The 13,180-nt window shown below is 39.9% G+C and overlaps 1 protein-coding gene across 7 annotated transcripts; it reads right to left on the minus strand.

Moving 5' to 3' along the window:
* Positions 1-878: 878 nt before the first annotated feature.
* tmem19 (transmembrane protein 19) lies at positions 879-11,847 on the minus strand. 7 transcript variants are annotated; one of them, XR_007399670.1, is made up of 10 exons: positions 11,767-11,847; positions 9,724-9,874; positions 9,401-9,514; positions 7,084-7,221; positions 6,475-6,729; positions 5,280-5,489; positions 2,923-4,632; positions 2,169-2,263; positions 1,843-1,920; positions 879-1,614 (listed from the first exon to the last, which is right to left on the minus strand). XR_007399670.1 is itself a non-coding variant. In XM_049025341.1 (8 exons), exons 1-7 carry the CDS (start codon positions 11,740-11,742, stop codon positions 4,826-4,828), a joined length of 987 nt encoding a protein of 328 aa, XP_048881298.1. In that variant the 5' UTR covers positions 11,743-11,841; the 3' UTR covers positions 4,501-4,632; positions 4,790-4,825. The 7 variants fall into 7 exon arrangements, 2 of the variants coding, with proteins under 2 accessions (XP_048881298.1, XP_048881307.1); XR_007399666.1 differs by having other exon boundaries at positions 11,632-11,842; XR_007399667.1 differs by having other exon boundaries at positions 2,928-4,632; positions 11,632-11,841.
* Between the last annotated feature and the right edge of the window lie 1,333 nt (positions 11,848-13,180).

The following is a 13,180-nucleotide window of genomic DNA, read 5'->3' on the forward strand; positions in this document are numbered from 1 at the left end:
TTTTTATATGAAGTTATATGACATATAATAAAAAGCTTTATTGTCATTGTACTTTAGTAAAATATCGGGCTACATTGTCATCGGTACCAATTAATAGGGGAAGAGAAAGGCTAAAACATAAGTAAAAATATTTTACAATTTTACAAAATCTACGTGTAAGAAAAAAATTACGAACGGGAACAACTACTAAAATAATAAAAAAAAAACTAGGGTCAGACTCTCGGTTTAAGGTACGTTGAACGTACTGTTAACTATAAGTGTGTGAATGTAGTTTTTAATCCCGCTGCGTAGACAGAAACGAAATTATAGAACCTAAACGTTCGTTTTAAAAACGTAGAAGTTAATCAAAATGACAATGTATTAAAAATTCCAAAACACTGGATTTTCTTTTGACTTTTGAGAAGACAGATTCAGTCGAGTATAAAAATATTTTTGGCATATTTGAATACCACAGAATAGCAAAAGCACGATTTATATCTTCTTTTTGTATATATACACACACACACACAATTTTAATGGTATCAGCGCTTTACCAACCTGAGCTACTTTTATAGTGCAATGTAGAATTCATCTTTAGTTCAGTCTCTTTTTCATAATTTTGTTTAATATTATGCAGTATTTTGCCAAACATTAGTAAATTACCCCTACTTATTAGACGCCTGGGAATCCCATTGTTTTCCGCATTCTATAAAGGTTTGCTTTTTCATCATTTCAGTGTTTTCTTTGGTGAATAGTAAGCATCCGTTGAACAGTTTTATTACAACAATCCAGCCAGTAAGAGATTTACAATTTCTTTGGGTAGTACAGTAAAATCAAGAGTAAAGCTTGTTATAGCACACCAAAGCGGCACATTATGTGGACAAAATGATTATCCCAAGTTGCCAATAAATATATTACCTTTATTTTTCTTAGGGAAGGATATAGTGTGTGGCGAAGTCATACATAGGCAGTTTAACAGTGTGCAAACTGAACATTAGTTGGGTAGCATTCAGACAGTCTCAGAAATGCAGTTTGCGATGCATAAAAACTCACCCAACACTAACTAGGCTTTCCAACAGAACAATAACAGCCCCCAAAAGCCCCTAAGTGCCTTTAGATCAAAGGGGCCTACATAGTACCAACAACCCATAGGACAATTCACGCTCCAATCGGATAACACCCAAGACTGCTAAAAGCACTAACACCCTAATTTTCCTTTAATTATTAATCAATCACCACTTACAGCAGAAGCACATCTACCATCAGAATTTTACCTGATGCGATAAGCAGCAGTCAAATTATATAAGGGGTTCAACGTTTAATGACATTTGGCATCAGGCCTTTTGGCTGTGCACCGTTCCAAGCCATATGCAATTATCAGTCATAACCACAAAGCTCAGAACACTGGATAACTATCAGTGTGGATTAAGGAGTCTGACCCAAACAGCCAGAGCCTTCTGTGTCGATACCAAACTAGTTTGATGCACTTGAGACTACTAGCCATTTCACGCATCAAGAGCAAAATGCAAGCAGGTTAAATATTGAGACACCTTCATTCATTAGATGCAAGATATTCATGTGGGAGTGTTTTCCTTGTCTTCTGCAGTAAACACAGGCACGGGTGGTAAGGTTTGCCTAGAGAAGAAAAATCAAGAAAAAAAAAATCACATTTTGGTATTTCAGTAGGTGTAGCTTGTTTGTCCGTTGTTATGCTGCTGTAAATACATTGGTGGCTAGCTTCAAAACTTACAAATAACTCAAGTTTTACTAATGTAATACAGGATAACCAAAGGAATAGTATAATTAAAAGAGAAGTTTTTTTATTTCCATGTTACGTAGGACTGTTTGTGGCTTCGTTCTTACACGTCCTTAGTCACTTTCTTCATGAGTCTGCGTGTACATGGAGATATCATGCTGTCTGTCGGACTTCTGATGTCTGTTCTGGGTATAAAGGAACACAAAAGGGGTCGAGCCAAATTTATACTGCGCACACACAGCATTTGAACAGAACACACCCGCACATGCCTTTTTAATCAGAGAGACAGAACTTGTCGAGTTAAACATACCAAGTGTGTTATCAGTTGAGGACCTCAGCTACCAGATGACCTCATCTTTAGATTACTGTGATACGCTATAGCATGGCAGGCACACGGACTCACCGCGCCCTTGATTACTCACTCAAGACTTACTTTTCTTGTGCCTTCCTTCTCTTCGCAAAGCTTGGGGTTGGTGGATGCTGGTTTGGATGAGCAGCTGTCTGTAGTGCTTTTCCCGAATTCATTTTCTGTTAACAAGGAATAATTTGATTTCTCTTACAAGAATCCTTACAACGACCCCATTTGCCACCACAGACATCGCAGAGTAGACAGAATTTTTTGTTCACCACATATGCATTAGTCACATTGGAGCACTGTCGCTGTAAGCCTGGTTAAGATAGTTACGCTGAATATCTGAAGGAAAGGTAAAAATGGAAAATCTCTCATGTTAAACTAAGAAATTATAGCATTCGACCACCGACAGTAAATAAACTGTTTTTGAATGGAAAACCTAGTGGACATGCTACTCTCTGCATCTTCTCCACAAGCTACAAAAAGGGGATCGGCTTTAATAGAAACTGACAAACCACGATTCGTTCAGGAAAACAGTATCAAACCGAAATGACATCGTTCCGGAAAAGGTCAACGGAACGAACCGTGTCACCGTGCTGTCACGGATTGTACTGCAACTGATCATTCTGAAAGAGATCTAGCAAATGTATAGCATCCCTCCAAAGTGCGTGACACCGATTTAGAAAGAAATGATTCAGTTACATTCTCCTTGTCATCATATTGCCAACCAACCAAATTCATTCATTAATTATAATTTAGCTTTATCCATCATTTATATCTAACTGGACTTGACCATACTTATCAATAATAATCATAGTATACACTAAAAACGTACCTTACCGTCGAGTAGTAATTCTGCAGCTTATTCACTTCTTGTATTGTTAACTCGCTCTCGTCTCACCTGTTTAACAGTATTGCGCCTTCCGTCTATAAACAAAGCATTTCGAAGGTGGCGCCGTGTGACGTGTTTCAAATATCAGCATCTAATTGGCTGCAGCTTCGGCGTGTGCCGTATTTCAAACGCGATAAAATGATTGGCTGGAGCTGCAGGGCTTTGGAGACCTTTCAGGGTTGGACGCGTTTGGGCGTTTTTAGGTTAAACGGGTTAAGCTGGATCGTCTGAATGAACGAAATACCTTTTTGAAAACAATTAACTGGACGACTAGTGTGCTTTTAATAAGTTCACAATGACTGTAAAAATGGTGACTGAATTTATTTGACCTATTCATGGGGGAATTTTACAAACGGATCACAGTGCCGCTCGTTGACCTAAAAGATGTGTACAGATATATACATTTGAACGAACATGAATAAGTAAAGCGTATTAATGGATGGTTTGCAGCAACAGTAGAGGAAGTTCAGCTGGCCAGTTATGAAAACAAAAATGAAATATATTGATTAAATAATTTTATTTATAACGTTACACATTTTGAATTACGGTCATTCTGCCACTGGTAAGGTTTTTGTTGTTACAAAAATATATCAGCGACCTTAATATGGCAGCAAATAACTCAGAGTGAGTAACGGATTTTGTGATTCCGTGAAAAAGTTTCCATTACCAGGCAGAGAGCAACAAGCCCACGTTGAGGAATTTTAACAGCCGACCTTGAGTTTCCGCCTACTTTTCAGAAGGACATGTTATCCGTGGAGTCCAACGTCCAAACTCACATTACAGTCATTGATGCTGGAACTAAGGCATTGCACAATTAGCCAGTAAAGGTGTATATTTTGTATGGTTACTTTCAACAACAAAGATTTACTAAAAATGATAACAGTACCAACTCAGACAAATCCATCTGTCTTCCAATCCCTTATTCTGTTCAGAGTGATGGGGACACAGTGAACTGAAAATAAAGTTACATTGTTTGCTTCACAAAATGACCAGAATATAAAACTTGTGATTTATGCACACATTGAATAATGAACATCAGCATGGTGGTAAAGTCCCAGATACTGCTAGTATGCAAATATATTAGTAAACAATTAAAGGTGTATCCATTCACATTCTTTCAGGAAACATTACAAACACCATTATATGCATATATTACTGCCATTAAACAAACTTGATACAATATTAACAAAGTGCTGGAGATTTATTTATCATACGGTAATGTGAATATGACTATGCAGTAATCAGAGGAAGTAACGAGGTCATGGATCCATTTGGATACACCAAAACTCTTAAGACAATGCAGCGGAATAAACAAACATTTTCTTCTGCTTTTTCATTTTAGACTAAATCACTCTTTCCAGGTTCAATATAAAATAGTAATTGAAAAGAGAATACTGCACTCATCTTCTCACAGAACAAAAGGTTTCAATACAGCACCCTTACATTCTATGAAAATTGATTTTTGACCATCCATTGGCTGCTTTAGATTTTATTTTCTAGGCCAGATGCCCCATGCGATGCCAGGCATAACCAAGGCAATGAGGATGGAAGAGAACAGATTCACAGCATTGTTGTCCAGAATGGGTTTTCCACAGATGTGTTTTGCAGTCCGAGACTCATGGTTCACAACCTTTCCAGTGCTTTCATCATAACCTGAAAGAAACACACACACACCCAGGAAGACATTGACCAGTTGTCACTATTCTTGTGAACAGCACACGTTTCTTCCAGGCATAAGTCGTCATATTATAATACTAGAATTTATTTACACTGGCCTCTCACATACTGTACATATACCTTGTCTGGTTACCTTTGCCAACTTGTACCACATAATGACTGTCCCTGTTCAGCTGACTATAACCAGGAATGAGAAAAAGGGACAATCTAAGCGTCACTTTCCAAATTAGAGTGGTTTGAAGTCTATTCATCCCAATAAATTCTTCTAAAGCAGGAGTGGGGAACCTGCTCCACGGAGGGCTGGTGTAGGTGCGGGTTTTTTGGGTGACCTCTCAATCAGCCAATATTAAAGCAGTGCTTCTCAACTCCAGTCCTAGGGACCCACTGTTATTGGCTGATTATGACTTCATTCCAAAAAAGCCGCACCCACATTGGCCCCCTGTGGAACAGGTTCCCCACCCCCATCCTAACGCTTTAAGTCAAAGCCAAACCTTAAGATTGTTAAACAAACATACACAAACTGCAAAAATTATAGGGGACTTCCTGACTGTTGTGACTTAATTCCAGCAATGTCACTTTGCTTGCCCTGTACCGAGGACATTAGAAGCCTTTACAAAGCCCACCTGAGTACTGCATGCTGGCTCCAAGGAAAGAATCCAGAAGTGATCCAATCAGCCCAGCTGCAGCCCCAAACACAATGATTGGCCACTGAGGGGCTGCCAGATTCAAATCCCTAGCGAATAAGGTCTGCGAGATGAAGTAAGCCACACCCACTGTCATCCCACCCAGAAGGCTTGCTACTAGGCCTATAGGGGTAACTCCTCCATTTGTACCTGTGGCAAAGAAAAAAATTGAAATTATGCCGTGGTTAGTGTCGCTTTCAGTAGAGTAATTTCCACTAACAACAAATAACTTTTTGGTAAAATCATACAATCACACGGACACTTTTAAGATTCTCTGGCATTGTCACGGAGTTTTCAAAAACGTAAAATATCTTGGACTCTTCCTGAGTATAACACTAAAATCAACACAGATGCATAAATGTTTACGTAATTATAAATGTATTTAATTTTACATTTATTTAGTTCATTTTAAATGTAAAGTTTATGTAGGTATAAATTGTATTATTAAAGTGCTTACCACAAAAATTAAAACACAGCAGGCATGAAAAATCACCAAATATATACTAAATAACATTTTGGGGGAAAAAAAAACTACAACTAGTATCTGCTAGGCAGCCTTAATTAAATAAATTTACTGTGAGCCCCTGTCTTATATCCCATGTTGCCTGGGAAAGGTTCTAGGCCCAGTCAGCTGTGATTGGATGGCTGGAAAGGCATAAAAAAACTCTACTGAGGACCCTGTGGAAACCAGCTGTTGGGAGAGAAACCCTACTGACACATTAACCCTGTGGAAACCAGCTATGGGGAGAGAAACCCCACTGACACATGAACACTGTGGAAACCAGCTGTGGGGAGAGAAACCCTACTGACACATGGACACTGTGGAAACCAGCTATGGGGAGAGAACCCCTACTGACACATGGACACTGTGGAAACCAGCTATGGGGAGAGAAACCCTACTGACACATGAACCCTGTGGAAACCAGCTGTGGGGAGAGAAACCCTACTGACACATGGACACTGTGGAAACCAGCTATGGGGAGAGAAACCCTACTGACACATGAACCCTGTGGAAACCAGCTGTGGGGAGAGAAACCCTACTGACACATGGACACTGTGGAAACCAGCTGTGGGGAGAGAAACCCTACTGACACATGGACACTGTGGAAACCAGCTATGGGGAGAGGAATCCTACCTGGCGGGACCACCTTCCAGGAGGTGATGAGTCTGGGGGAGCTTCTGCTGAGAACGGGCCCCACCTCTGAGGCCCAGGTGTCCCCTGCACTACAGGACAGAGAGGCCAGCAGGGCGAGGCACATCCAGCTGGCGGTATACTGCTTGCCAAAGTCTATCGGTATCTCGCCAGGGCCCACCTCGATCATGTAGAGCAGGGCCAGCTCGGCAGGCACACCCCCATTGCAGAACACCTGTATCCAATTCCTCTGGCCACCTGTAAGAAGCCACAACAGCCAGCCTGACTCTCTATTCTGAGACCTCCATACATAGTTCTCCAGAGGTGGGAGGTACCCCATCTCTGCTCTCACCCATCTCACTCCCCACCACCTAATACACACAGCCAGCTATGTTTTCAGATATACAGATTTGCCGCTGGTAAATGCTGCTTAAAAAGTACTTTTATAATGGCAGTTTTTTTTTTAATCTGACAAATTTTTACAGTAAGCTGGAAGAATGATTAAATGTACAATACATGTAATATTTTATTTAAAAAATTAAGTATTTCAAAGCAAAAAAGAAACAATATCCTAAGGTCTGTGGATGCTGCATGTAAAATGAAATGTTTTACCTTCCTTATATTCGGAATCAATGCGCTTTTTAACGTCTTCCCGCCATCTTGTGAGTTTCGAGGACGTTATGAAAAATGCCAGCAAGGAGGAGAAGAAACTCAGGTTGGCCATCGTCAGAAGGAATCCAACCAGCATTGCTACAAAGGAGTAATCAATAAAGAAAAATGTATACTTTTCAAAGCCAATAGGATACACAGCTAAACTCAATACTCATTTCTTAATACCCAGCTCAAGTAGTTCAGGGAAAAGTAAGCTTTAGCTCCCTCTAGTGGTGAAAATCCAAATCTTAACTAGTCAGAACAAGCCTAGAGAATCTAGCCTAGAGAATCTGGCCTAGAGAATCTAGCCTAGAGAATCAAGTCCAATTGTCCTGTATGATGCACCACTTAAACTAAAACATTCTGGGCCATTACATAAATTCTGATTACCACAGATGGCTCGGATATTAGGGCTGGAACCACTTATGTATAATTATCAATACCGCGTGTGATATCCATAAGCCACAGTTGTGGTTTTCAGAACAGCCACAAGCATCCTGAGCAGCAACCCCTCACCTGAAAGCCTCAGTCCTAGTTTTACTTGATAAACATGCCTGCATAGTGAATGTTTTGAGTTTTAATGCACACTGGCTATAAAATGGCTTCTTAAATGTGGAAATATTTTAACAAGTCTGGGGACCAGAGAAAAGGCTTTTCAGACAACCCAACAAATTTGTGGGATCGTTTGAAAGGATGGCACCCTTTCGTTCTCAAAAGCACAGCAGAACTTTCAGTGAAAGTGACAACAAGAGATGACATCCTGTTTTGGGAATAAGGTCGACCCACCTCGAGCTAGAGTCATCACAGTGTTGTGTGGCCTATTAACGTAGCAAAAGACAGTCGTTAAATAATTTAATCGCAGCATGAGCCCCAGGCTATCAGCTGGCATCTACACCACGGCTGCTCTTTGCTGACAGGACTGCTAGCCGGTGCTGAAAACCCACTGTAGATGACTGAATATGTAGCAGCATATCTGCTATTCAATCAGCCTAAATTCTCTCATGTTACACCCTCCTTGTCGCTCTTCACTGGCTCTCTAGAGACGGTCACATCAAGTTCGAGTCCTCGGTGCTGGCCTTCAGGGCCATTAAGGTGACAGTGCTCTGTCACGTCTGAAGTCACACATTAGATGTTTCTCAAGTATGGTTTCCTGACAGCGGGATGAGCTGCCAAACCACATCCAGTCATCAACCTCCAAGAACCAGCTCTAGACTCATCTGTTCTGGGAACCTGGGAAGACCCCGACTAGCCTACACAAACATCTTCCTATGCTGGTCTCTTATGTGCCACGAATGGTCTTAGCCTTGCATATTATCTTTTAATTACAATGTTCCATTATGTGGGAAGTGCATTGCATAGCTCTTGCTCCAACACCACCACCACCACCACTACCACTACCACTACTACTACTACTACTACTAATAATAATAATAATAATAATAATAATAATAATAATAATAATAATAATAATAATAATGATGATGATGATGGGGGGGGTGGCATAGTGGTGCAGTGGTTAGCACTGTTGCCTCACACCTCTAGGACCCAGGTTCGAGTCTCCGCCTGGGTCACATGTGTGTGGAGTTTGCATGTTCTCCCCGTGTCGTCGTGGGGTTTCCTCCGGGTACTCCGGTTTCCCCCCACAGTCCAAAAACATGCTGAGGCTAATTGGATTTGCTAAACTGCCCATAGCAATGCATGTGAGAGTGAATGGTGTGTGAGTGTGCTGGATTGTTCCCTGCCTCATGCCCATTGCTTCCGGGATAGGCTCCGGACCCCTGCCCAGTAGGATAAGCGGTTTGGAAAATGGATGTATGGATAATAATAATAATTGTGTATTATTGATTATGAGAATAATAATAATAATAATAATAAAATGGATGAATTTGTGTATAAAATGATAAAATGAATTTATCAATTTTTCCCAATTGATTGACACAGAATATAGCTTTGAAATAAAACATATAATTCGCAAACAAAATATAATTCCCATAAGTTTTCAACAGTAAGACATACATTCCATTATAATTATGCATTTTACCTACAACAGCTTGAATGATGCTAGCAGCAGAATCTGTAACTGGCTTTGTAATATTACCCCAACAAATAAAATACATAACTCATCTCAATTAATGACATGAAACGGCCGGTTCATTATTACAATGCCGCGGAGAGTCGGCCTATTTCATACCAGCGTGACGACTGTTAAACCTCATGTTCTTTAGATCAAATTTCTGTAGCAATTTTATTAGCATTAAATCAAGCATTGACTCCTTACCTCCTAACGCACCACTGTGGTCAAGGCTCTTCCGCTTGATGGCACGTGTGACAAGAATAATGGGGACCAGCATAGAAAAGAACCAGCGCCAGGGAGACACTGGCTGCAGCGTCCCTGCAAGGTGACGGGGGGGGGGGGGGGGGGGGGGGGGGGGCACCATCAGTGGCTTGCAAGCATAAGATAAAAGCTACAAAAAATGACTCTCATCGCTTATGCCTGCAGCTTTGCAGAGAAAAATACGTCATGTTATTTTCCATGTTACATAGCTTCATGGACAGATGAGTGGCAGAACCAATCAGATTTGCTTTTGGAGCAGAGCTCACCATAATACGTGCTGGCTGTCATAGAAACGACCCAGAGAGCCAAGGAGACAGCCAGAATCAAGCAGAGCACCATCATGTCTGCCATCATCTTGAAGTAGTCCTTCTCCAACGTCTCTTTCTCAAAATTCGTTACTGATGACAAGAAAAGTACCTGTAACACAACCATATCTGCGATTAGGACAATGTACAGATATATTCGATATACTGCCCATGAAGGTAAACAGGGTGCATCACAGTTCATTCATGATACCTTCCCTCTTAGCGAGTCTGACATTAAAAGGAATTTAATGCGAGCCGCATCATCTGTGTGAGTTTGACTGATTGCCACACCTGTAAAAGTTTTGCACTTTTTTCCCCTCCAAAACTGTGTCGTACCACAGTATCAAGCAAGTTCTGTAAATTTGTTAATAAAGTTGTTATTTCACCATGTAAACTCTTCCTTGTTAAGCGAGTGCTAACAATAAAAGTCTTTAGCAAATAGCAAAGACATGTCTGACCAGGCTGGTTCAAAAATGTATCGAGATCAACCACCGGCACGACACTTCACCACCCTGAAAAATTAAGTAAGGTCAGATCTTCTGTCTTCGTTGAAAGGCAGCCACCAAGTGAGGTGCATGGCGTGGCGACAAAATACTTCCAAGCCTTGCTGTTCATTGATCAATTCTCTATGGATGGAGCGGCAGTTGGGTCAAAAACAACAGATTTCCTCAGTCTGAGACATCAGCAAGGAGGTGATGGGTGTGACATTTAAGGCACAGATAACTGTGGTGAGCTGATTAGTAACTGGCAAGTTCCTGGATGTGGAAGTTTGACTGAAAGCGCTTACATTAAATTTATGAAAAACAACTTTGTTGTACAAAAGTAAACCTGGGGCATCAGGGTGGAGAATGATGCTCATGCATGACAAAGTTTCCACCACATGCTGCCAGGAAGACAGAGGAGAACTTGATGAAACCGGGCTTCAAAAATGACCATCTGATGGAGTGGCCAGCATCTTCACCCCATTTGAATCCCATTGGGAACCTACGTAGCATCAGTAAGCGACAGATTTATGCTTCTGGATGTCTGGCTTATTCAAACTATGAACTATGGGGTGCCATTTCAAAGTCTGCAAGAAGCATTCTACTCGCAGAAATCCAGAATCTAACCAAGTCAATGGGTCAAAGACTCATCTGAGAGCGAGTCTTATTTACTCTTTATCTAGGGGCATTTACTATAACAAATGTGCTGAAATTATTTCTATATAGCAATGCTGTAGATGAATAATTATGACATGTATCCATTTTAAATAAACATTGTTACAAATTCCTGTTTCTGTAACAACAAAAGAACAACTTTCCTAAAACTATTGTTTTAATTATTAAACAGATTCGCATAAAAGCGCAGCACAGAGGAGGAAGTGTGTATTTCGGTAAATCGTGAATATCTCTCTTAATATTCCTTAACATGTGGCATGATCACTATTATCCACGCATTCATTTCTGAAATACGTCGTAATTCATATTTCGCATAATAGCATAACACGGGGTGTAGAACTTCTGTATTGCGTTAAATTCAAACAACTAAAAGCTGTGTAATTATTGGCCAAGCGCTCACGTTGCAGTCTGAAATGAATATGACCTACTAACCAAAAATTAATTATACCTACATCCTTCCCAGTAAAATGTACAACAAATACGTATTGCAATATCTATATAAAGCACATCCATCCATCCATACATTTTCTTTACCCCGCTTGTCCTAGACATATAACACAGTAAACTGTTTAATAACTTGTTCTTGATTATTCATGCGAAACCTACATGCTTAAATGTTAGAGCAAAACAACGTATTCATACAAAAATGTACTGAATGTGTAACACTAAATGTATTAACTAAAACAATTCTTGAAATATTCTTAAAATGTACCTGCAGTCGCTTTAGCCATGACGATTTATGCCTCTCACTTGTTGCATTACGATCGCCAGTCACCCTTAACACAATGTGTTTGTGAACACGCCGAGCAAATGTGAGAACCATTAGCCAGGCACCCCCAAAACTCACATTATTTTATTACAATATCTATTTTCCATACGCCGTGTACGGAAGATTGCAGTTGACTGCTCTAGAAGGAAGTACCGTAAGTGCAAAAAAGCGACCGACTTCCGCTGCTCGATTCCCCTTAAAGGTACAGCGCAGGTCGCATCATAAGTATTATCAGGTCTGATTTGCCTTTTGCGTGGTTTTAAAACTGATTAAAGGCTCATGAAGTCAAGGTGTCTTAGTATTTACAATCTCTATTATTCCAAATCATACCTGTAACATTATAATATTAAATATTATAAATATTATTACACGCACGGCTGTTGCTAGAGATTTTGGGCCCCGCGAAAGCATATCTTATATTGCCGGCCCCCCCAGTTCAGAGCAATCCAGTTATTTGTAAAAACAATAACATCAACCCGATCAAATAAAAAAATCTATCATGGGTGGAAGCACAAAAACTTTTCTTTTTCGTATTTTCCCATGATCTTAGTCAAGATAAAATTACACGAGACTCAGCCGTGTGTGTGCCGATTATTGATTCTATGTGTGCCTTAAAGCATGACTTAAAGCATGAAAAGGAACACCTAAATTGTTCATTTTAACCCGTTACTCCAAATGACGCATTTAGCTGTAAATTACCAATTTTCCAGAACTTACGAATCATGTATGCTGAAACCTGGCGTGTGGCTCAGCCAGTTAGGACGCCGTGTTTGTAATCAGAAGGTCACTGGATTACATCCCACGCTCAGTAGAATGATTTTATCGCTTCGATATTCACCCCCAAATTGTCCCAGAAACCGACTGACCCATTTTACTCAATTGTACAGAACTTTGGATAAAAGCGTCTGCTAAATAAATGTGACATGTAATTAAGAAGGTCACCTTAGATATGTTGCTGTCTCCTGCTGTCAACTGTGAAACGCACATTTACAGTCAATGTACAGTCAGTTGTTCATAGTGCAATATGATTCCTCTCTTTCTTCTATTTTCCATTTTATTCTATTCTATGTATATATTGTTAAATTCATTCTTATATATTGTCTGCACTTTTCGTATTCTTAACTATTGTGAATTGTAACTTTAAATTCTTAGTTTACTCCTATTTGTACAGTCTTTGGATCGGTCAGGGTTCATGTCACTACATGTTGTACTTGTTATAACTATGTATGTCACGAATAAAGAATCTTGAATCCTGAATCTTGAAACATATTGTAAAGCATTTGCACCGTATAAATAATATATTATTACAATGACGGGGAAATGACTGGATTTATATTAATAATATATTAAACCTACTGCATTTATTGTACTATTATTTACTACTAATAGTAAAAAAAAAAAAAAAAAAACAACAGTAACAATCACCTTAATCATCATCATTATCATGAACTTTCATTTTATGCATTCCAGTGGAAAGACAACCCCCCCTCCC

The sequence above is a fragment of the Brienomyrus brachyistius genome, chromosome 1 (genome assembly GCF_023856365.1).
Source record: "Brienomyrus brachyistius isolate T26 chromosome 1, BBRACH_0.4, whole genome shotgun sequence".
Classification (NCBI taxonomy): domain Eukaryota; kingdom Metazoa; phylum Chordata; class Actinopteri; order Osteoglossiformes; family Mormyridae; genus Brienomyrus; species Brienomyrus brachyistius.